Source organism: Oncorhynchus mykiss, unplaced genomic scaffold (genome assembly GCF_013265735.2).
Source record: "Oncorhynchus mykiss isolate Arlee unplaced genomic scaffold, USDA_OmykA_1.1 un_scaffold_188, whole genome shotgun sequence".
Taxonomy (NCBI): domain Eukaryota; kingdom Metazoa; phylum Chordata; class Actinopteri; order Salmoniformes; family Salmonidae; genus Oncorhynchus; species Oncorhynchus mykiss.
Window position 1 is genome coordinate 391472 of NW_023493674.1, and position 25496 is coordinate 416967.

General features: G+C 42.9%; 1 protein-coding gene across 1 annotated transcript in view; it reads right to left on the reverse strand.

Moving 5' to 3' along the window:
- LOC118947677 (anoctamin-1-like) overlaps window positions 1-25496 on the reverse strand; it is a 117466-nt gene that overhangs the window by 72521 nt on the left and 19449 nt on the right. The window contains exons 5-7 of the mRNA XM_036972632.1: window positions 24941-25092; window positions 24682-24736; window positions 24511-24562 (exon numbers count right to left, since the gene is read on the reverse strand). Coding sequence (XP_036828527.1) covers window positions 24511-24562; window positions 24682-24736; window positions 24941-25092 — 259 coding nt within the window. The remainder of the gene's footprint in view (window positions 1-24510; window positions 24563-24681; window positions 24737-24940; window positions 25093-25496) is intronic.

Sequence of the window (25496 nt, forward strand, 5' to 3'; positions counted from 1 at the left end):
TACTTTATAATTATCATCTGGCAATACGTGAATTCTATTCATCTAGCTAGCCATCTAGTTTTATATGTAGAAAACAACTGAAAACTAATGATAGGACAGAGAGACATTTTGCTATGGGAGGAGGGTAGCATGTTATTTATTGGACAGGGTAGCGTGTTATTTATTGGACAGGGGAGGGTAGGGCGTTATTTATTGGACAGGGGAGGGTAGCGTGTTATTTATAGGACAGGGTAGCGTGTTATTTATTGGACGGGGTAGCGTGTTATTTATTGGACAGGGGAGGGTAGCGTGTTATTTATTGGACAGGGTAGCGTGTTATTTATTGGACAGGGTAGCGTGTTATTTATTGGACAGGGTAGCGTGTTATTTATTGGACAGGGTAGCGTGTTATTTATTGGACAGGGTAGCGTGTTATTTATTGGACAGGGTAGCGTGTTATTTATTGGACAGGGTAGCGTGTTATTTATTGGACAGGGTAGCGTGTTATTTATTGGACAGGGTAGCGTGTTATTTATTGGACAGGGTAGCGTGTTATTTATTGGACAGGGTAGCGTGTTATTTATTGGACAGGGTAGCGTGTTATTTATTGGACAGGGTAGCGTGTTATTTATTGGACAGGGTAGCGTGCTATTTATTGGACAGGTTAGCGTGCTATTTATTGGACAGGGTAGCGTGTTATTTATTGGACAGGGTAGCGTGTTATTTATTGGACAGGGTAGCGTGATATTTTTTGGACAGGGGAGGGTAGCGTGTTATTTATTGGACAGGGGAGGGTAGCGTGTTATTTATTGGACAGGGGAGGGTAGCGTGTTATTTATTGGACAGGGGAGGGTAGCGTGTTATTTATTGGACAGGGGAGGGTAGCGTGTTATTTATTGGACTGGGTAGTGTGTTATTTATTGGACAGGGGAGGGTAGTGTGTTATTTATTGGACTGGGTAGCGTGTTATTTATTGGACGGGAGGGTAGTGTGTTATTTATTGGAAAGGGTAGCGTAGCGTGTTATTTATTGGACAGGGTAGTGTGTTATTTATTGGACAGGGGAGGGTAGTGTGTTATTTATTGGACTGGGTAGCGTGTTATTTATTGGACAGGGTAGCGTGTTATTTATTGGACAGGGTAGTGTGTTATTTATTGGACAGGGGAGGGTAGTGTGTTATTTATTGGAAAGGGTAGCGTGTTATTTATTGGACAGGGTAGCGTGTTATTTATTGGACAGGGTAGCGTGTTATTTATTGGACAGGGTAGCGTGTTATTTATTGGACAGGGGAGGGTAGTGTGTTATTTATTGGACAGGGTAGCGTGTTATTTATTGGACAGGGTAGGGTAGCGTGTTATTTATTGGACAGGGTAGCGTGTTATTTATTGGACAGGGTAGCGTGTTATTTATTGGACAGGGTAGCGTGTTATTTATTGGACAGGGTAGCGTGTTATTTATTGGACAGGGTAGCGTGTTATTTATTGGACAGGGTAGCGTGTTATTTATTGGACAGGGTAGCGTGTTATTTATTGGACAGGGTAGCGTGTTATTTATTGGACAGGGTAGCGTGTTATTTATTGGACAGGGTAGCGTGTTATTTATTGGACAGGGTAGCGTGTTATTTATTGGACAGGGTAGCGTGTTATTTATTGGACAGGGTAGCGTGTTATTTATTGGACAGGGTAGCGTGTTATTTATTGGACAGGGTAGCGTGTTATTTATTGGACAGGGTAGCGTGTTATTTATTGGACAGGGTAGCGTGTTATTTATTGGACAGGGTAGCGTGTTATTTATTGGACAGGGTAGCGTGTTATTTATTGGACAGGGTAGCGTGTTATTTATTGGACAGGGTAGCGTGTTATTTATTGGACAGGGTAGCGTGTTATTTATTGGACAGGGTAGCGTGTTATTTATTGGACAGGGTAGCGTGTTATTTATTGGACAGGGTAGCGTGCTATTTATTGGACAGGGTAGCGTGTTATTTATTGGACAGGGTAGCGTGTTATTTATTGGACAGGGTAGCGTGTTATTTATTGGACAGGGGAGGGTAGCGTGATATTTATTGGACAGGGGAGGGTAGCGTGTTATTTATTGGACAGGGGAGGGTAGCGTGTTATTTATTGGACAGGGGAGGGTAGCATGTTATTTATTGGACAGGGGAGGGTAGCGTGTTATTTATTGGACAGGGTAGTGTGTTATTTATTGGACAGGGGAGGGTAGCGTGTTATTTATTGGACTGGGTAGCGTGTTATTTATTGGACAGGGTAGCGTGTTATTTATTGGACAGGGTAGCGTGTTATTTATTGGACAGGGTAGCGTGTTATTTATTGGACAGGGTAGCGTGTTATTTATTGGACAGGGTAGTGTGTTATTTATTGGACAGGGGAGGGTAGTGTGTTATTTATTGGAAAGGGTAGTGTGTTATTTATTGGACAGAATAGCGTGTTATTTATTGGACAGGGTAGCGTGTTATTTATTGGACAGGGTAGCGTGTTATTTATTGGACAGGGGAGGGTAGTGTTTTAATTATTGGACAGGGTAGTGTGTTATATATTGGACAGGGTAGTGTGTTATTTATTGGACGGGGGAGGGTAGCGTGTTATTTATTGGACAGGGTAGCGTGTTATTTATTGGACGGGGGAGGGTAGCGTGTTATTTATTGGACAGGGTAGCGTGTTATTTATTGGACAGGGTAGCGTGTTATTTATTGGACAGGGTAGCGTGTTATTTATTGGACAGGGTAGCGTGTTATTTATTGGACAGGGGAGGGTAGTGTGTTATTTATTGGACAGGGGAGGGTAGTGTGTTATTTATTGGACAGGGTAGTGTGTTATATATTGGACAGGGTAGTGTGTTATTTATTGGACGGGGGAGGGTAGCGTGTTATTTATTGGACAGGGTAGCGTGTTATTTATTGGACGGGGGAGGGTAGCGTGTTATTTATTGGAAAGGGTAGTGTGTTATTTATTGGACAGGGTAGCGTGTTATTTATTGGACAGGGTAGCGTGTTATTTATTGGACAGGGGAGGGTAGTGTGTTATTTATTGGACAGGGTAGTGTGTTATATATTGGACAGGGTAGTGTGTTATTTATTGGACGGGGGAGGGTAGCGTGTTATTTATTGGACAGGGTAGCGTGTTATTTATTGGACAGGGTAGCGTGTTATTTATTGGACAGGGTAGCGTGTTATTTATTGGACAGGGTAGCGTGTTATTTATTGGACAGGGTAGCGTGTTATTTATTGGACAGGGTAGCGTGTTATTTATTGGACAGGGTAGCGTGTTATTTATTGGACAGGGTAGCGTGTTATTTATTGGACAGGGTAGCGTGTTATTTATTGGACAGGGTAGCGTGTTATTTATTGGACAGGGTAGCGTGCTATTTATTGGACAGGGTAGCGTGTTATTTATTGGACAGGGGAGGGTAGCGTGATATTTATTGGACAGGGGAGGGTAGCGTGTTATTTATTGGACAGGGGAGGGTAGCGTGTTATTTATTGGACAGGGGAGGGTAGCGTGTTATTTATTGGACTGGGTAGCGTGTTATTTATTGGACAGGGTAGCTTGTTATTTATTGGACAGGGTAGCTTGTTATTTATTGGACAGGGTAGCGTGTTATTTATTGGACAGGGTAGCGTGTTATTTATTGGACAGGGTAGCGTGTTATTTATTGGACAGGGTAGCGTGTTATTTATTGGACAGGGTAGCGTGTTATTTATTGGACAGGGTAGCGTGTTATTTATTGGACAGGGTAGCGTAGCGTGTTATTTATTGGACAGGGTAGCGTAGCGTGTTATTTATTGGACAGGGTAGCGTGTTATTTATTGGACAGGGTAGCGTGTTATTTATTGGACAGGGTAGCGTGTTATTTATTGGACAGGGTAGCGTGTTATTTATTGGACAGGGTAGCGTGTTATTTATTGGACAGGGTAGCGTGTTATTTATTGGACAGGGTAGCGTGTTATTTATTGGACAGGGTAGCGTGTTATTTATTGGACAGGGTAGCGTGTTATTTATTGGACAGGGTAGCGTGTTATTTATTGGACAGGGTAGCGTGTTATTTATTGGACAGGGTAGCGTGTTATTTATTTGACAGGGTAGCGTGTTATTTATTGGACAGGGTAGCGTGTTATTTATTGGACAGGGTAGCGTGTTATTTATTGGACAGGGTAGCGTGTTATTTATTGGACAGGGTAGCGTGTTATTTATTGGACAGGGTAGCGTGCTATTTATTGGACAGGTTAGCGTGCTATTTATTGGACAGGGTAGCGTGTTATTTATTGGACAGGGTAGCGTGTTATTTATTGGACAGGGGAGGGTAGCGTGTTATTTATTGGACAGGGGAGGGTAGCGTGTTATTTATTGGACAGGGGAGGGTAGCGTGTTATTTATTGGACAGGGGAGGGTAGCGTGTTATTTATTGGACAGGGGAGGGTAGCGTGTTATTTATTGGACTGGGTAGTGTGTTATTTATTGGACAGGGGAGGGTAGTGTGTTATTTATTGGACTGGGTAGCGTGTTATTTATTGGACGGGAGGGTAGTGTGTTATTTATTGGAAAGGGTAGCGTAGCGTGTTATTTATTGGACAGGGTAGTGTGTTATTTATTGGACAGGGGAGGGTAGTGTGTTATTTATTGGACTGGGTAGCGTGTTATTTATTGGACAGGGTAGCGTGTTATTTATTGGACAGGGTAGTGTGTTATTTATTGGACAGGGGAGGGTAGTGTGTTATTTATTGGACAGGGGAGGGTAGTGTGTTATTTATTGGAAAGGGTAGTGTGTTATTTATTGGACAGGGGAGGGTAGTGTGTTATTTATTGGAAAGGGTAGCGTGTTATTTATTGGAAAGGGTAGCGTGTTATTTATTGGACAGGGTAGCGTGTTATTTATTGGACAGGGTAGCGTGTTATTTATTGGACAGGGTAGCGTGTTATTTATTGGACAGGGTAGCGTGTTATTTATTGGACAGGGTAGCGTGTTATTTATTGGACAGGGTAGCGTGTTATTTATTGGACAGGGTAGCGTGTTATTTATTGGACAGGGTAGCGTGTTATTTATTGGACAGGGTAGCGTGTTATTTATTGGACAGGGTAGCGTGTTATTTATTGGACAGGGTAGCGTGTTATTTATTGGACAGGGTAGCGTGTTATTTATTGGACAGGGTAGCGTGTTATTTATTGGACAGGGTAGCGTGTTATTTATTGGACAGGGTAGCGTGTTATTTATTGGACAGGGTAGCGTGTTATTTATTGGACAGGGTAGCGTGTTATTTATTGGACAGGGTAGCGTGTTATTTATTGGACAGGGTAGCGTGTTATTTATTGGACAGGGTAGCGTGTTATTTATTGGACAGGGTAGCGTGTTATTTATTGGACAGGGTAGCGTGTTATTTATTGGACAGGGTAGCGTGTTATTTATTGGACAGGGTAGCGTGTTATTTATTGGACAGGGTAGCGTGCTATTTATTGGACAGGGTAGCGTGTTATTTATTGGACAGGGTAGCGTGTTATTTATTGGACAGGGTAGCGTGTTATTTATTGGACAGGGTAGCGTGTTATTTATTGGACAGGGTAGCGTGTTATTTATTGGACAGGGGAGGGTAGTGTGTTATTTATTGGACAGGGGAGGGTAGTGTGTTATTTATTGGACAGGGGAGGGTAGTGTGTTATTTATTGGACAGGGGAGGGTAGTGTGTTATTTATTGGACAGGGGAGGGTAGCGTGATATTTATTGGACAGGGGAGGGTAGCGTGTTATTTATTGGACAGGGGAGGGTAGCGTGTTATTTATTGGACAGGGGAGGGTAGCGTGTTATTTATTGGACAGGGGAGGGTAGCGTGTTATTTATTGGACAGGGTAGTGTGTTATTTATTGGACAGGGGAGGGTAGCGTGTTATTTATTGGACTGGGTAGCGTGTTATTTATTGGACAGGGTAGCGTGTTATTTATTGGACAGGGTAGCGTGTTATTTATTGGACAGGGTAGCGTGTTATTTATTGGACAGGGTAGCGTGTTATTTATTGGACAGGGTAGTGTGTTATTTATTGGACAGGGGAGGGTAGTGTGTTATTTATTGGAAAGGGTAGTGTGTTATTTATTGGACAGAATAGCGTGTTATTTATTGGACAGGGTAGCGTGTTATTTATTGGACAGGGTAGCGTGTTATTTATTGGACAGGGGAGGGTAGTGTTTTAATTATTGGACAGGGTAGTGTGTTATATATTGGACAGGGTAGTGTGTTATTTATTGGACGGGGGAGGGTAGCGTGTTATTTATTGGACAGGGTAGCGTGTTATTTATTGGACAGGGTAGCGTGTTATTTATTGGACAGGGTAGCGTGTTATTTATTGGACAGGGTAGCGTGTTATTTATTGGACAGGGTAGCGTGTTATTTATTGGACAGGGGAGGGTAGTGTGTTATTTATTGGACAGGGGAGGGTAGTGTGTTATTTATTGGACAGGGTAGTGTGTTATATATTGGACAGGGTAGTGTGTTATTTATTGGACGGGGGAGGGTAGCGTGTTATTTATTGGACAGGGTAGCGTGTTATTTATTGGACAGGGTAGCGTGTTATTTATTGGACGGGGGAGGGTAGCGTGTTATTTATTGGAAAGGGTAGTGTGTTATTTATTGGACAGGGTAGCGTGTTATTTATTGGACAGGGTAGCGTGTTATTTATTGGACAGGGGAGGGTAGTGTGTTATTTATTGGACAGGGTAGTGTGTTATATATTGGACAGGGTAGTGTGTTATTTATTGGACGGGGGAGGGTAGCGTGTTATTTATTGGACAGGGTAGCGTGTTATTTATTGGACAGGGTAGCGTGTTATTTATTGGACAGGGTAGCGTGTTATTTATTGGACAGGGTAGTGTGTTATTTATTGGACAGGGTAGCGTGTTATTTATTGGACAGGGTAGCGTGTTATTTATTGGACAGGGTAGCGTGTTATTTATTGGACAGGGTAGCGTGTTATTTATTGGACAGGGTAGCGTGCTATTTATTGGACAGGGTAGCGTGTTATTTATTGGACAGGGGAGGGTAGCGTGATATTTATTGGACAGGGGAGGGTAGCGTGTTATTTATTGGACAGGGGAGGGTAGCGTGTTATTTATTGGACAGGGGAGGGTAGCGTGTTATTTATTGGACAGGGGAGGGTAGCGTGTTATTTATTGGACAGGGTAGTGTGTTATTTATTGGACAGGGGAGGGTAGCGTGTTATTTATTGGACTGGGTAGCGTGTTATTTATTGGACAGGGTAGCTTGTTATTTATTGGACAGGGTAGCGTGTTATTTATTGGACAGGGTAGCGTGTTATTTATTGGACAGGGGAGGGTAGCGTGTTATTTATTGGACAGGGGAGGGTAGCGTGTTATTTATTGGACAGGGGAGGGTAGCGTGTTATTTATTGGACAGGAGAGGGTAGCGTGTTATTTATTGGACAGGGGAGGGTAGCGTGTTATTTATTGGACAGGGGAGGGTAGCGTGTTATTTATTGGACAGGGGAGGGTAGAGTGTTATTTATTGGACAGGGTAGCGTGTTATTTATTGGACAGGGTAGCGTAGCGTGTTATTTATTGGACAGGGTAGCGTAGCGTGTTATTTATTGGACAGGGTAGCGTAGCGTGTTATTTATTGGACAGGGTAGCGTGTTATTTATTGGACAGGGTAGCGTGTTATTTATTGGACAGGGTAGCGCGTTATTTATTGGACAGGGTAGCGTGTTATTTATTGGACAGGGTAGCGTGTTATTTATTGGACAGGGTAGCGTGTTATTTATTGGACAGGGTAGCGTGTTATTTATTGGACAGGGTAGCGTGCTATTTATTGGACAGGGTAGCGTGTTATTTATTGGACAGGGTAGCGTGTTATTTATTGGACAGGGTAGCGTGTTATTTATTGGACAGGGGAGGGTAGCGTGATATTTATTGGACAGGGGAGGGTAGCGTGTTATTTATTGGACAGGGGAGGGTAGCGTGTTATTTATTGGACCGGGGAGGGTAGCGTGTTATTTATTGGACAGGGGAGGGTAGCGTGTTATTTATTGGACAGGGTAGTGTGTTATTTATTGGACAGGGGAGGGTAGCGTGTTATTTATTGGACTGGGTAGCGTGTTATTTATTGGACAGGGTAGCGTGTTATTTATTGGACAGGGTAGCGTGTTATTTATTGGACAGGGTAGCGTGTTATTTATTGGACAGGGTAGCGTGTTATTTATTGGACAGGGTAGCGTGTTATTTATTGGACAGGGTAGCGTGTTATTTATTGGACAGGGTAGTGTGTTATTGATTGGACAGGGGAGGGTACTGTGTTATTTATTGGAAAGGGTAGCGTGTTATTTATTGGACAGGGTAGCGTGTTATTTATTGGACAGGGTAGCGTGTTATTTATTGGACAGGGTAGCGTCTTATTTATTGGACCGGGGAGGGTAGTGTGTTATTTATTGGACAGGGTAGCGTCTTATTTATTGGACCGGGGAGGGTAGTGTGTTATTTATTGGACAGGGTAGCGTGTTATTTATTGGACAGGGTAGCGTGTTATATATTGGACAGGGTAGCGTGTTATTTATTGGACAGGGTAGCGTGTTATTTATTGGACAGGGTAGCGTGTTATTTATTGGACAGGGTAGCGTGTTATTTATTGGACAGGGTAGCGTGTTATTTATTGGACAGGGTAGCGTGTTATTTATTGGACAGGGTAGCGTGTTATTTATTGGACAGGGTAGCGTGTTATTTATTGGACAGGGTAGCGTGTTATTTATTGGACAGGGTAGCGTGTTATTTATTGGACAGGGTAGCGTGTTATTTATTGGACAGGGTAGCGTGTTATTTATTGGACAGGGTAGCGTGTTATTTATTGGACAGGGTAGCGTGTTATTTATTGGACAGGGGAGGGTAGCGTGCTATTTATTGGACAGGGGAGGGTAGCGTGCTATTTATTGGACAGGGGAGGGTAGCGTGTTATTTATTGGACAGGGTAGCGTGTTATTTATTGGACAGGGGAGGGTAGCGTGTTATTTATTGGACAGGGGAGGGTAGCGTGCTATTTATTGGACAGGGGAGGGTAGCGTGTTATTTATTGGACAGGGTAGCGTGTTATTTATTGGACAGGGGAGGGTAGCGTGTTATTTATTGGACAGGGTAGCGTGTTATTTATTGGACAGGGTAGCGTGTTATTTATTGGACAGGGTAGCGTGTTATTTATTGGACAGGGTAGCATGTTATTTATTGGACAGGGTAGCGTGTTATTTATTGGACAGGGTAGCGTGTTATTTATTGGACAGGGTAGCGTGTTATTTATTGGACAGGGTAGCGTGTTATTTATTGGACAGGGTAGCGTGTTATTTATTGGACAGGGTAGCGTGTTATTTATTGGACAGGGTAGCGTGTTATTTATTGGACAGGGTAGCGTGTTATTTATTGGACAGGGTAGCGTGTTATTTATTGGACAGGGTAGCGTGTTATTTATTGGACAGGGTAGCGTGTTATTTATTGGACAGGGTAGCGTGTTATTTATTGGACAGGGTAGCGTGTTATTTATTGGACAGGGTAGCGTGTTATTTATTGGACAGGGTAGCGTGTTATTTATTGGACAGGGTAGCGTGTTATTTATTGGACAGGGTAGCGTGTTATTTATTGGACAGGGTAGCGTGTTATTTATTGGACAGGGTAGCGTGTTATTTATTGGACAGGGTAGCGTGTTATTTATTGGACAGGGTAGCGTGTTATTTATTGGACAGGGTAGCGTGTTATTTATTGGACAGGGTAGCGTGTTATTTATTGGACAGGGTAGCGTGTTATTTATTGGACAGGGTAGCGTGCTATTTATTGGACAGGGTAGCGTGTTATTTATTGGACAGGGTAGCGTGTTATTTATTGGACAGGGTAGCGTGTTATTTATTGGACAGGGGAGGGTAGCGTGATATTTATTGGACAGGGGAGGGTAGCGTGTTATTTATTGGACAGGGGAGGGTAGCGTGTTATTTATTGGACAGGGGAGGGTAGCGTGTTATTTATTGGACAGGGGAGGGTAGCGTGTTATTTATTGGACAGGGTAGTGTGTTATTTATTGGACAGGGGAGGGTAGCGTGTTATTTATTGGACTGGGTAGCGTGTTATTTATTGGACAGGGTAGCGTGTTATTTATTGGACAGGGTAGCGTGTTATTTATTGGACAGGGTAGCGTGTTATTTATTGGACAGGGTAGTGTGTTATTTATTGGACAGGGGAGGGTAGTGTGTTATTTATTGGAAAGGGTAGTGTGTTATTTATTGGACAGAATAGCGTGTTATTTATTGGACAGGGTAGCGTGTTATTTATTGGACAGGGTAGCGTGTTATTTATTGGACAGGGGAGGGTAGTGTTTTAATTATTGGACAGGGTAGTGTGTTATATATTGGACAGGGTAGTGTGTTATTTATTGGACGGGGGAGGGTAGCGTGTTATTTATTGGACAGGGTAGCGTGTTATTTATTGGACAGGGTAGCGTGTTATTTATTGGACAGGGTAGCGTGTTATTTATTGGACAGGGTAGCGTGTTATTTATTGGACAGGGTAGCGTGTTATTTATTGGACAGGGTAGCGTGTTATTTATTGGACAGGGTAGCGTGTTATTTATTGGACAGGGTAGCGTGTTATTTATTGGACAGGGGAGGGTAGTGTGTTATTTATTGGACAGGGGAGGGTAGTGTGTTATTTATTGGACAGGGTAGTGTGTTATATATTGGACAGGGTAGTGTGTTATTTATTGGACGGGGGAGGGTAGCGTGTTATTTATTGGACAGGGTAGCGTGTTATTTATTGGACGGGGGAGGGTAGCGTGTTATTTATTGGAAAGGGTAGTGTGTTATTTATTGGACAGGGTAGCGTGTTATTTATTGGACAGGGTAGCGTGTTATTTATTGGACAGGGGAGGGTAGTGTGTTATTTATTGGACAGGGTAGTGTGTTATATATTGGACAGGGTAGTGTGTTATTTATTGGACGGGGGAGGGTAGCGTGTTATTTATTGGACAGGGTAGCGTGTTATTTATTGGACAGGGTAGCGTGTTATTTATTGGACAGGGTAGCGTGTTATTTATTGGACAGGGTAGCGTGTTATTTATTGGACAGGGTAGCGTGTTATTTATTGGACAGGGTAGCGTGTTATTTATTGGACAGGGTAGCGTGTTATTTATTGGACAGGGTAGCGTGTTATTTATTGGACAGGGTAGCGTGTTATTTATTGGACAGGGTAGCGTGCTATTTATTGGACAGGGTAGCGTGTTATTTATTGGACAGGGGAGGGTAGCGTGATATTTATTGGACAGGGGAGGGTAGCGTGTTATTTATTGGACAGGGGAGGGTAGCGTGTTATTTATTGGACAGGGGAGGGTAGCGTGTTATTTATTGGACAGGGGAGGGTAGCGTGTTATTTATTGGACAGGGTAGTGTGTTATTTATTGGACAGGGGAGGGTAGCGTGTTATTTATTGGACTGGGTAGCGTGTTATTTATTGGACAGGGTAGCTTGTTATTTATTGGACAGGGTAGCGTGTTATTTATTGGACAGGGTAGCGTGTTATTTATTGGACAGGGGAGGGTAGCGTGTTATTTATTGGACAGGGGAGGGTAGCGTGTTATTTATTGGACAGGGGAGGGTAGCGTGTTATTTATTGGACAGGAGAGGGTAGCGTGTTATTTATTGGACAGGGGAGGGTAGCGTGTTATTTATTGGACAGGGGAGGGTAGCGTGTTATTTATTGGACAGGGTAGCGTGTTATTTATTGGACAGGGTAGCGTAGCGTGTTATTTATTGGACAGGGTAGCGTAGCGTGTTATTTATTGGACAGGGTAGCGTGTTATTTATTGGACAGGGTAGCGTGTTATTTATTGGACAGGGTAGCGTGTTATTTATTGGACAGGGTAGCGTGTTATTTATTGGACAGGGTAGCGTGTTATTTATTGGACAGGGTAGCGTGTTATTTATTGGACAGGGTAGCGTGTTATTTATTGGACAGGGTAGCGTGCTATTTATTGGACAGGGTAGCGTGTTATTTATTGGACAGGGTAGCGTGTTATTTATTGGACAGGGTAGCGTGTTATTTATTGGACAGGGTAGCGTGTTATTTATTGGACAGGGGAGGGTAGCGTGATATTTATTGGACAGGGGAGGGTAGCGTGTTATTTATTGGACAGGGGAGGGTAGCGTGTTATTTATTGGACCGGGGAGGGTAGCGTGTTATTTATTGGACAGGGGAGGGTAGCGTGTTATTTATTGGACAGGGTAGTGTGTTATTTATTGGACAGGGGAGGGTAGCGTGTTATTTATTGGACTGGGTAGCGTGTTATTTATTGGACAGGGTAGCGTGTTATTTATTGGACAGGGTAGCGTGTTATTTATTGGACAGGGTAGCGTGTTATTTATTGGACAGGGTAGCGTGTTATTTATTGGACAGGGTAGTGTGTTATTTATTGGACAGGGTAGTGTGTTATTGATTGGACAGGGGAGGGTACTGTGTTATTTATTGGAAAGGGTAGCGTGTTATTTATTGGACAGGGTAGCGTGTTATTTATTGGACAGGGTAGCGTGTTATTTATTGGACAGGGTAGCGTCTTATTTATTGGACCGGGGAGGGTAGTGTGTTATTTATTGGACAGGGTAGCGTCTTATTTATTGGACCGGGGAGGGTAGTGTGTTATTTATTGGACAGGGTAGCGTGTTATTTATTGGACAGGGTAGCGTGTTATTTATTGGACAGGGTAGCGTCTTATTTATTGGACCGGGGAGGGTAGTGTGTTATTTATTGGACAGGGTAGCGTCTTATTTATTGGACCGGGGAGGGTAGTGTGTTATTTATTGGACAGGGTAGTGTGTTATATATTGGACAGGGTAGCGTGTTATTTATTGGACAGGGTAGCGTGTTATTTATTGGACAGGGTAGCGTGTTATTTATTGGACAGGGTAGCGTGTTATTTATTGGACAGGGTAGCGTGTTATTTATTGGACAGGGTAGCGTGTTATTTATTGGACAGGGTAGCGTGTTATTTATTGGACAGGGTAGCGTGTTATTTATTGGACAGGGTAGCGTGTTATTTATTGGACAGGGTAGCGTGTTATTTATTGGACAGGGTAGCGTGTTATTTATTGGACAGGGTAGCGTGTTATTTATTGGACAGGGTAGCGTGTTATTTATTGGACAGGGTAGCGTGTTATTTATTGGACAGGGTAGCGTGTTATTTATTGGACAGGGGAGGGTAGCGTGCTATTTATTGGACAGGGGAGGGTAGCGTGTTATTTATTGGACAGGGGAGGGTAGCGTGTTATTTATTGGACAGGGGAGGGTAGCGTGATATTTATTGGACAGGGGAGGGTAGCGTGTTATTTATTGGACAGGGGAGGGTAGCGTGTTATTTATTGGACAGGGTAGTGTGTTATTTATTGGACAGGGGAGGGTAGTGTGTTATTTATTGGACAGGGTAGCGTGTTATTTATTGGACAGGGTAGCGTGTTATTTATTGGACAGGGTAGCGTGTTATTTATTGGACAGGGTAGGGTAGCGTGTTATTGGACAGGGTAGCGTGTTATTTATTGGACAGGGTAGCGTGTTATTTATTGGACAGGGTAGTGTGTTATTTATTGGACAGGGTAGCGTGTTATTTATTGGACAGGGTAGCGTGTTATTTATTGGACAGGGTAGCGTGTTATTTATTGGACAGGGTAGCGTGTTATTTATTGGACAGGGTAGGGTAGCGTGTTATTGGACAGGGTAGCGTGTTATTTATTGGACAGGGTAGGGTAGCGTGTTATTGGACAGGGTAGCGTGTTATTTATTGGACAGGGTAGCGTGTCATTTATTGGACAGGGGAGGGTAGCGTGTTATTTATTGGACAGGGTAGCGTGTTATTTATTGGACAGGGTAGCGTGTTATTTATTGGACAGGGTAGCGTGTTATTTATTGGACAGGGTAGCGTGTTATTTATTGGACAGGGTAGCGTGTTATTTATTGGACAGGGTAGCGTGTTATTGGACAGGGTAGCGTGTTATTTATTGGACAGGGTAGCGTGTTATTTATTGGACAGGGTAGCGTGTTATTTATTGGACAGGGTAGCGTGTTATTTATTGGACAGGGTAGCGTGTTATTTATTGGACAGGGTAGCGTGTTATTTATTGGACAGGGTAGCGTGTTATTTATTGGACAGGGTAGCGTGTTATTTATTGGACAGGGTAGCGTGTTATTTATTGGACAGGGTAGCGTGTTATTTATTGGACAGGGTAGCGTGTTATTTATTGGACAGGGTAGCGTGTTATTTATTGGACAGGGTAGCGTGTTATTTATTGGACAGGGTAGCGTGTTATTTATTGGACAGGGTAGCGTGTTATTTATTGGACAGGGTAGCGTGTTATTTATTGGACAGGGTAGCGTGTTATTTATTGGACAGGGTAGCGTGTTATTTATTGGACAGGGTAGCGTGATATTTATTGGACAGGGGAGGGTAGCGTGTTATTTATTGGACAGAGGAGGGTAGCGTGTTATTTATTGGACAGGGGAGGGTAGCGTGTTATTTATTGGACAGGGGAGGGTAGCGTGTTATTTATTGGACAGGGGAGGGTAGCGTGTTATTTATTGGACAGGGGAGGGTAGCGTGTTATTTATTGGACAGGGGAGGGTAGCGTGTTATTTATTGGACAGGGGAGGGTAGCGTGTTATTTATTGGACTGGGTAGTGTGTTATTTATTGGACAGGGGAGGGTAGTGTGTTATTTATTGGACTGGGTAGCGTGTTATTTATTGGACGGGAGGGTAGTGTGTTATTTATTGGAAAGGGTAGCGTGTTATTTATTGGACAGGGGAGGGTAGCGTGTTATTTATTGGACAGGGTAGTGTGTTATTTATTGGACAGGGTAGTGTGTTATTTATTGGACAGGGGAGGGTAGTGTGTTATTTATTGGACTGGGTAGCGTGTTATTTATTGGACAGGGTAGCGTGTTATTTATTGGACAGGGTAGTGTGTTATTTATTGGACAGGGTAGTGTGTTATTTATTGGACAGGGGAGGGTAGTGTGTTATTTATTGGAAAGGGTAGCGTGTTATTTATTGGACAGGGTAGCGTGTTATTTATTGGACAGGGTAGCGTGTTATTTATTGGACAGGGTAGCGTGTTATTTATTGGACAGGGGAGGGTAGTGTGTTATTTATTGGACAGGGTAGCGTGTTATTTATTGGACAGGGTCGTGTGTTATTTATTGGAACGGGGAGGGTAGCGTGTTATTTATTGGACAGGGGAGGGTAGCGTGTTATTTATTGGACAGGGGAGGGTAGCGTGTTATTTATTGGACAGGGTAGCGTGTTATTTATTGGACAGGGTAGCGTAGCGTGTTATTTATTGGACAGGGTAGCGTAGCGTGTTATTTATTGGACAGGGTAGCGTAGCGTGTTATTTATTGGACAGGGTAGCGTGTTATTTATTGGACAGGGTAGCGTGTTATTTATTGGACAGGGTAGCGTGTTATTTATTGGACAGGGTAGCGTGTTATTTATTGGACAGGGTAGCGTGTTATTTATTGGACAGGGTAGCGTGTTATTTATTGGACAGGGTAGCGTGTTATTTATTGGACAGGGTAGCGTGTTATTTATTGGACAGGGTAGCGTGTTATTTATTGGACAGGGTAGCGTGTTATTTATTGGACAGGGTAGCGTGCTATTTATTGGACAGGGTAGCGTGCTATTTATTGGACAGGGTAGCGTGTTATTTATTGGACAGGGTAGCGTGTTATTTATTGGACAGGGGAGGGTAGCGTGATATTTATTGGACAGGGGAGGGTAGCGTGATATTTATTGGACAGGGGAGGGTAGCGTGTTATTTATTGGACAGGGGAGGGTAGCGTGTTATTTATTGGACTGGGTAGCGTGTTATTTATTGGACTGGGTAGCGTGTTATTTATTGGACAGGGTAGCGTGTTATTTATTGGACAGGGTAGCGTGTTATTTATTGGACAGGGTAGCGTGTTATTTATTGGACAGGGTAGGGTAGCGTGTTATTGGACAGGGTAGCGTGTTATTTATTGGACAGGGTAGCGTGTTATTTATTGGACAGGGTAGCGTGTTATTTATTGGACAGGGTAGCGTGTTATTTATTGGACAGGGTAGCGTGTTATTTATTGGACAGGGTAGCGTGTTATTTATTGGACAGGGTAGCGTGTTATTTATTGGACAGGGTAGCGTGTTATTTATTGGACAGGGTAGCGTGTTATTTATTGGACAGGGTAGCGTGTTATTTATTGGACAGGGTAGGGTAGCGTGTTATTGGACAGGGTAGCGTGTTATTTATTGGACAGGGTAGCGTGTCATTTATTGGACAGGGGAGGGTAGCGTGTTATTTATTGGACAGGGTAGCGTGTTATTTATTGGACAGGGTAGCGTGTTATTTATTGGACAGGGTAGCGTGTTATTTATTGGACAGGGTAGCGTGTTATTGGACAGGGTAGCGTGTTATTTATTGGACAGGGTAGCGTGTCATTTATTGGACAGGGGAGGGTAGCGTGTTATTTATTGGACAGGGTAGCGTGTTATTTATTGGACAGGGTAGCGTGTTATTTATTGGACAGGGTAGCGTGTTATTTATTGGACAGGGTAGCGTGTTATTTATTGGACAGGGTAGCGTGTTATTTATTGGACAGGGTAGCGTGTTATTTATTGGACAGGGTAGCGTGTTATTTATTGGACAGGGTAGCGTGTTATTTATTGGACAGGGTAGCGTGTTATTTATTGGACAGGGTAGCGTGTTATTTATTGGACAGGGTAGCGTGTTATTTATTGGACAGGGTAGCGTGTTATTTATTGGACAGGGTAGCGTGTTATTTATTGGACAGGGTAGCGTGTTATTTATTGGACAGGGTAGCGTGTTATTTATTGGACAGGGTAGCGTGTTATTTATTGGACAGGGTAGCGTGTTATTTATTGGACAGGGTAGCGTGTTATTTATTGGACAGGGTAGCGTGTTATTTATTGGACAGGGTAGCGTGTTATTTATTGGACAGGGTAGCGTGTTATTTATTGGACAGGGTAGCGTGTTATTTATTGGACAGGGTAGCGTGTTATTTATTGGACAGGGTAGCGTGTTATTTATTGGACAGGGTAGCGTGTTATTTATTGGACAGGGTAGCGTGATATTTATTGGACAGGGGAGGGTAGCGTGTTATTTATTGGACAGGGGAGGGTAGCGTGTTATTTATTGGACAGGGGAGGGTAGCGTGTTATTTATTGGACAGGGGAGGGTAGCGTGTTATTTATTGGACAGGGGAGGGTAGCGTGTTATTTATTGGACAGGGGAGGGTAGCGTGTTATTTATTGGACAGGGGAGGGTAGCGTGTTATTTATTGGACAGGGGAGGGTAGCGTGTTATTTATTGGACTGGGTAGTGTGTTATTTATTGGACAGGGGAGGGTAGTGTGTTATTTATTGGACTGGGTAGCGTGTTATTTATTGGACGGGAGGGTAGTGTGTTATTTATTGGAAAGGGTAGCGTGTTATTTATTGGACAGGGGAGGGTAGCGTGTTATTTATTGGACAGGGTAGTGTGTTATTTATTGGACAGGGTAGTGTGTTATTTATTGGACAGGGGAGGGTAGTGTGTTATTTATTGGACTGGGTAGCGTGTTATTTATTGGACAGGGTAGCGTGTTATTTATTGGACAGGGTAGTGTGTTATTTATTGGACAGGGTAGTGTGTTATTTATTGGACAGGGGAGGGTAGTGTGTTATTTATTGGAAAGGGTAGCGTGTTATTTATTGGACAGGGTAGCGTGTTATTTATTGGACAGGGTAGCGTGTTATTTATTGGACAGGGTAGCGTGTTATTTATTGGACAGGGGAGGGTAGTGTGTTATTTATTGGACAGGGTAGCGTGTTATTTATTGGACAGGGTCGTGTGTTATTTATTGGAACGGGGAGGGTAGCGTGTTATTTATTGGACAGGGGAGGGTAGCGTGTTATTTATTGGACAGGGTAGCGTGTTATTTATTGGACAGGGTAGCGTAGCGTGTTATTTATTGGACAGGGTAGCGTAGCGTGTTATTTATTGGACAGGGTAGCGTAGCGTGTTATTTATTGGACAGGGTAGCGTGTTATTTATTGGACAGGGTAGCGTGTTATTTATTGGACAGGGTAGCGTGTTATTTATTGGACAGGGTAGCGTGTTATTTATTGGACAGGGTAGCGTGTTATTTATTGGACAGGGTAGCGTGTTATTTATTGGACAGGGTAGCGTGTTATTTATTGGACAGGGTAGCGTGTTATTTATTGGACAGGGTAGCGTGTTATTTATTGGACAGGGTAGCGTGTTATTTATTGGACAGGGTAGCGTGTTATTTATTGGACAGGGTAGCGTGCTATTTATTGGACAGGGTAGCGTGCTATTTATTGGACAGGGTAGCGTGTTATTTATTGGACAGGGTAGCGTGTTATTTATTGGACAGGGGAGGGTAGCGTGATATTTATTGGACAGGGGAGGGTAGCGTGATATTTATTGGACAGGGGAGGGTAGCGTGTTATTTATTGGACAGGGGAGGGTAGCGTGTTATTTATTGGACTGGGTAGCGTGTTATTTATTGGACTGGGTAGCGTGTTATTTATTGGACAGGGTAGCGTGTTATTTATTGGACAGGGTAGCGTGTTATTTATTGGACAGGGTAGCGTGTTATTTATTGGACAGGGTAGCGTGTTATTTATTGGACAGGGTAGCGTGTTATTTATTGGACAGGGTAGTGTGTTATTTATTGGACAGGGTAGTGTGTTATTGATTGGACAGGGGAGGGTAGTGTGTTATTTATTGGAAAGGGTAGCGTGTTATTTATTGGACAGGGTAGCGTGTTATTTATTGGACAGGGTAGCTTGTTATTTATTGGACAGGGTAGCGTGTTATTTATTGGACAGGGTAGCGTGTTATTTATTGGACAGGGGAGGGTAGTGTGTTATTTATTGGACAGGGGAGGGTAGTGTGTTATTTATTGGACAGGGTAGTGTGTTATTTATTGGACAGGGTAGCGTGTTATTTATTGGACAGGGTAGCGTGTTATTTATTGGACAGGGTAGCGTGTTATTTATTGGACAGGGTAGCGTGTTATTTATTGGACAGGGTAGCGTGTTATTTATTGGACAGGGTAGCGTGTTATTTATTAGACAGGGTAGCGTGTTATTTATTGGACAGGGTAGCGTGCTATTTATTGGACAGGGTAGCGTGTTATTTATTGGACAGGGGAGGGTAGCGTGATATTTATTGGACAGGGGAGGGTAGCGTGTTATTTATTGGACAGGGGAGGGTAGCGTGTTATTTATTGGCAGGGGAGGGTAGCGTGTTATTTATTGGACAGGGTAGCGTGTTATTTATTGGACAGGGTAGCGTGTTATTTATTAGACAGGGTAGCGTGTTATTTATTGGACAGGGTAGCGTGCTATTTATTGGACAGGGTAGCGTGCTATTTATTGGACAGGGTAGCGTGTTATTTATTGGACAGGGGAGGGTAGCGTGATATTTATTGGACAGGGGAGGGTAGCGTGTTATTTATTGGACAGGGGAGGGTAGCGTGTTATTTATTGGAAAGGGGAGGGTAGCGTGTTATTTATTGGACAGGGTAGTGTGTTATTTATTGGACAGGGGAGGGTAGTGTGTTATTTATTGGACTGGGTAGCGTGTTATTTATTGGACAGGGTAGCGTGTTATTTATTGGACAGGGTAGCGTGTTATTTATTGGACAGGGTAGGGTAGCGTGTTATTGGACAGGGTAGCGTGTTATTTATTGGACAGGGTAGCGTGTTATTTATTGGACAGGGTAGCGTGTTATTTATTGGACAGGGTAGCGTGTTATTTATTGGACAGGGTAGTGTGTTATTTATTGGACAGTGTAGTGTGTTATTTATTGGACAGGGGAGGGTAGTGTGTTATTTATTGGACAGGGTAGGGTAGCGTGTTATTTATTGGACAGGGTAGCGTGTTATTTATTGGACAGGGTAGCGTGTTATTTATTGGACAGGGGAGGGTAGTGTGTTATTTATTGGACAGGGTAGCGTGTTATTTATTGGACAGGGTAGCGTGTTATTTATTGGACAGGGTAGCGTGTTATTTATTGGACAGGGTAGCGTGTTATTTATTGGACAGGGTAGCGTGTTATTTATTGGACAGGGTAGCGTGTTATTTATAGGACAGGGTAGCGTATTATTTATAGGACATGGTAGCGTGTTATTTATTGGACAGGGGAGGGTAGTGTGTTATTTATTGGACAGGGTAGTGTGTTATATATTGGACAGGGTAGTGTGTTATTTATTGGACAGGGGAGGGTTGCGTGTTATTTATTGGACAGGGTAGCGTGTTATTTATTGGACAGGGTAGCGTGTTATTTATTGGACAGGGTAGAGTGTTATTTATTGGACAGGGTAGCGTGTTATTTATAGGACAGGGTAGCGTGTTATTTATAGGACATGGTAGCGTGTTATTTATTGGACAGGGGAGGGTAGTGTGTTATTTATTGGACAGGGTAGTGTGTTATATATTGGACAGGGTAGTGTGTTATTTATTGGACAGGGGAGGGTAGCGTGTTATTTATTGGACAGGGTAGCGTGTTATTTATTGGAAAGGGTAGCGTGTTATTTATTGGACAGGGTAGCGTGTTATTTATTGGACAGGGTAGCGTGTTATTTATTGGACAGGGTAGCGTGTTATTTGGTGGACAGGGTAGCGTGTTATTTATTGGACAGGGTAGCGTGTTATTTATTGGACAGGGTAGCGTGCTATTTATTGGACAGGGTAGCGTGCTATTTATTGGACAGGGTAGCGTGTTATTTATTGGACAGGGGAGGGTAGCGTGTTATTTATTGGACAGGGGAGGGCAGCGTGTTATTTATTGGACAGCGGAGGGTAGCGTGTTATTTATTGGACAGGGTAATGTGTTATTTATTGGACAGGGGAGGGTAGTGTGTTATTTATTGGACTGGGTAGCGTGTTATTTATTGGACAGGGTAGGGTAGCGTGTTATTTATTGGACAGGGTAGCGTGTTATTTATTGGACAGGGTAGCGTGTTATTTATTGGACAGGGTAGTGTGTTATTTATTGGACAGGGTAGTGTGTTATTTATTGGACAGGGGAGGGTAGTGTGTTATTTATTGGACAGGGTAGGGTAGCGTGTTATTTATTGGACAGGGTAGGGTAGCGTGTTATTTATTGGACAGGGTAGTGTGTTATATATTGGACAGGGTAGCGTGTTATTTATTGGACAGGGTAGTGTGTTATATATTGGACAGGGTAGTGTGTTATTTATTGGACAGGGGAGGGTAGTGTGTTATTTATTGGACAGGGTAGTGTGTTATATATTGGACAGGGTAGTGTGTTATTTATTGGACATGGTAGCGTGTTATTTATAGGACAGGGTAGCGTGTTATTTATTGGACAGGGTAGTGTGTTATTTATTGGACAGGGTAGCGTGTTATTTATTGGACAGGGTAGCGTGTTATTTATTGGACAGGGTAGCGTGTTATTTATTGGACAGGGTAGCGTGTTATTTATAGGACAGGGTAGCGTGTTATTTATAGGACAGGGTAGCGTGTTATTTATAGGACAGGGTAGCGTGTTATTTATAGGACAGGGTAGCGTGTTATTTATAGGTCATGGTAGCGTGTTATTTATTGGACAGGGTAGCGTGTTATTTATAGGACATGGTAGCGTGTTATTTATAAGACAGGGTAGCGTGTTATTTATTGGACAGGGTAGTGTGTTATTTATTGGACAGGGTAGCGTGTTATTTATTGGACAGGGTAGCGTGTTATTTATTGGACAGGGTAGCGTGTTATTTATTGGACAGGGTAGCGTGTTATTTATTGGACAGGGTAGCGTGTTATTTATTGGACAGGGTAGCGTGTTATTTATTGGACAGGGTAGCGTGTTATTTATTGGACAGGGTAGGGTGTTATTTAGTCATAGTGACATTATAGACTACCTGTCTGTCTATCCACCATTCAGAGTAACAATATAGACTACCAGTCCGTCTATCCTACCCTCTGTCCACCATTCATAGTAACAATATAGACTACCAGTCTGTCTACCATTCATAGTAACAATATAGACTACCAGTCTGCCTATCCACCATTCATAGTGACAATATAGACGACCAGTCTGTCTATCCTGCCCTCTGTCCACCATTCATAGTGACAATATAGTCTACCAGTCTGTCTATCCACCATTCATAGTAACAATATAGACTACCAGTCTGTCTATCCTGCACTATGTCCACCAATAGACTAACTAGGAATTTAACCACAATGTTATTTTTATGTGCACAACAAGTCAATTTGATAGAAACACAACTCTGATGGGAAAATGTTTTTTTTTTAAATATTCACATTAAAACCTGGTCGCTAATTGTATGGATACCTAGTCATAGCCACCCAAAAGTCTCTGTGTGCTAGTCCAGTGTGAATATGCTGCACATCATGGTCCCCCAGCATGCCCAAACATCTAGTCTAGTGTCTGATTATGCTGAGCATCATGGTTCCCCAGCAGCCCCAACCATCTACAGATGCTCCAGACCAGCCATAACAAGCATAACAAGCTGTACTCCCCCCTCATACTCATCTGGAGGTTGTGCATTTTAAACAGCCTGGCTGTCTGTGGTAGTATTCATTCAGCTTGGTCTGGTCCACAGAATGATCATGGACTCAGACCCCAGGTCCCTATCCAACTGTTTTTCCATGAGTTAGAGTTGTCCGCCATCATAATGCCAGAGACCAACATTCACTGTTTTAAATACAAAGTCTTATTGGATAAGAACACATTTGTATAGACCATCGCTGTTGTATACATCATGGTTCCCCAGCAGTGTCATGTTAAAAATAGGGACTATAATGGAAATGAGTCCCTGGCTTTATTGTGCAAATCCTTTAAAACATATTTGTACTGTGTGAATATATTTATTTATTTTAACTGACAAATCAATCAATCAATCAATCCAAACTGTGCAGCGGCCAATTGATGAACGGAAAGAGACATCTGTTACAAAACACCCAAAAGTTGAATGACATTCGGAGATTATCAAGCCTTTAAACCTGAGTAGGACTGCAAGGCAGGGTGGGATGTGTTTTCTGTTTGTCCAGATTCATAGTCTATTGTGGTGTTGAAAACACAAACCATGAAGGTCCCGAAGTCACTATGCTTTGTTTATAAGTTGTGTGGCACATTGGCACAGAAACCTGTAGGTGGAGAAGCTACATACATTGTGTTTATTTATAACTGTGATTTCCCCCCTATCTGATCAGTGTATTTATTTATAACTGTGATTTCCCCCCTATCTGATCATTGTATTTATTTATAACTGTGATTTCCCCCCTATCTGATCATTGTATTTATTTCTAACTGTGATTTCCCCCCTATCTGATCATTGTATTTATTTCTAAATGTGATTTCCCCCCTATCTGATCATTGTATTTATTTCTAACTGTGATTTCCCCCCTATCTGATCATTGTATTTATTTCTAACTGTGATTTCCCCCCTATCTGATCATTGTATTTATTTCTAACTGTGATTTCCCCCCTATCTGATCATTGTATTTATTTCTAACTGTGATTTCCCCCCTATCTGATCATTGTATTTATTTCTAACTGTGATTTCCCCCCTATCTGATCATTGTATTTATTTCTAACTGTGATTTCCCCCCTATCTGATCATTGTATTTATTTCTAACTGTGATTTCCCCCCTATCTGATCATTGTATTTATTTCTAACTGTGATTTCCCCCCTATCTGATCATTGTATTTATTTCTAACTGTGATTTCCCCCCTATCTGATCATTGTATTTATTTCTAACTGTGATTTCCCCCCTATCTGATCATTGTATTTATTTCTAACTGTGATCCCCCCCCCCCCCCCCCCCCCCCCGAGCTGATCAGTGTATTTATTTCTAAATGTGACACCAAACACGACCCCCTACACCACTACCCCCTACAACACTACACACTACTCCCTACACACTACCCACTACAACACTACCCCCTACAACACTACCCCCTACAACACTACCCCCTACACACTACACCAGGGATGGGCAAATTTCACACTTTTTCCCCAGCCCCAACTAACACACCGGACTCCAATAATGAACTAATCATGACAGAACTAGACAGGACCAGAATTTATTTCAATCCCGTATCCACCTCTAATGCAGACCTTCCACCAATCACTCACTGTAACCCTGTATTGACCTGTACTGAGGAACTATGGAGAACACCAATCACTCACTGTACCCCTGTATGGACCTGTACTAAGGAACCATGGAGAACACCAATCACTCACTGTACCCCTGTATGGACCTGTACTAAGGAACCATGGAGAACACCAATCACTCACTGTACCCCTGTCTGGACCTGTACTGAGAAACCATGGAGAAGGAACCATGGAGAACACCAATCACTCACTGTAACCCTGTCTGGACCTGTACTGTGGAACCATGGAGAAGGTCAATGACCTCAAAAAGTAGGCAACTTTGGGCAAATCAGAGGTTAGAGGTCACTCACCCATGGATTGGCTGGTGCGTGTGCAGGCGGTGCGTCTCAGGATCTCGTACACCTGAGGGGGTTAGGTCACACAGAATACTGTGTCAGAGAGAAACAGAGAGCTGAAGCCATATTCCCATTGATTCTTGACATTCATATAAAACAGAGAAACATCCTGAATGACAGACTCACTATTCGACTGCGTGTTGCGTTGTCAAAGAACGTGTCTTTAGAGGTGATGTTAAATCTGTAGAGAACAAAGAACAGGTGTCAACTCAGGGAAACTGATGGTGACTCCATATACAGACCAGCTGTTGTCAGAGTGTGTGTGAGGACGTGTGTGGGGCTTGGGGCATAGCGTGGGGCGTGGCGTGACGTAGGGCGTGGTGTGGGGCGTGGCGTGGGGCTTGGTGTGGTGCGTGGGGCGTGGTGTGGCGTGGGTGCATCTTACAAGTGTAGTTTGTCCCTGGAGAAGCAGTGTGAGAGCTGCTTAGTGGTGCTGTGGCCTAGCTGGGGGATGTTGGGTTGGAACGGCTGGTTCACCTTCCTCCAGAACTCACTGAGGCTGGCACTGAACCCATTCTCCTGCTTCAGATCATAGCTCTAGACAGACCAACACAGACAGATTAATAGAGGCACCTGCTGTGGCTCATATACAGGGTCTCCCTCCCACTGCAGCAGGGGCTGGGGATTCAGAAAAATGTAATGTCCTCAGAGGCCACTCATGGTGCAGTAGTCATAAAAACAAAATAAAAACAGCAAATAGCAAAGGATATTTAGAAAAAAGTCCAAACAGACTCCATGTAAAAGTCCAAACAGACTCCATGTAAAAGTCAAAACAGACTCCATGTAAAAGTCAAAACAGACTCCATGTAAAAGTCAAAACAGACTCCATGTAAAAGTCAAAACAGACTCCATGTAAAAGTCAAAACAGACTCCATGTAAAAGTCAAAACAGACTCCATGTAAATGTGCAATCAGGCCAACATTTTAGTAAGTTGCAGAATT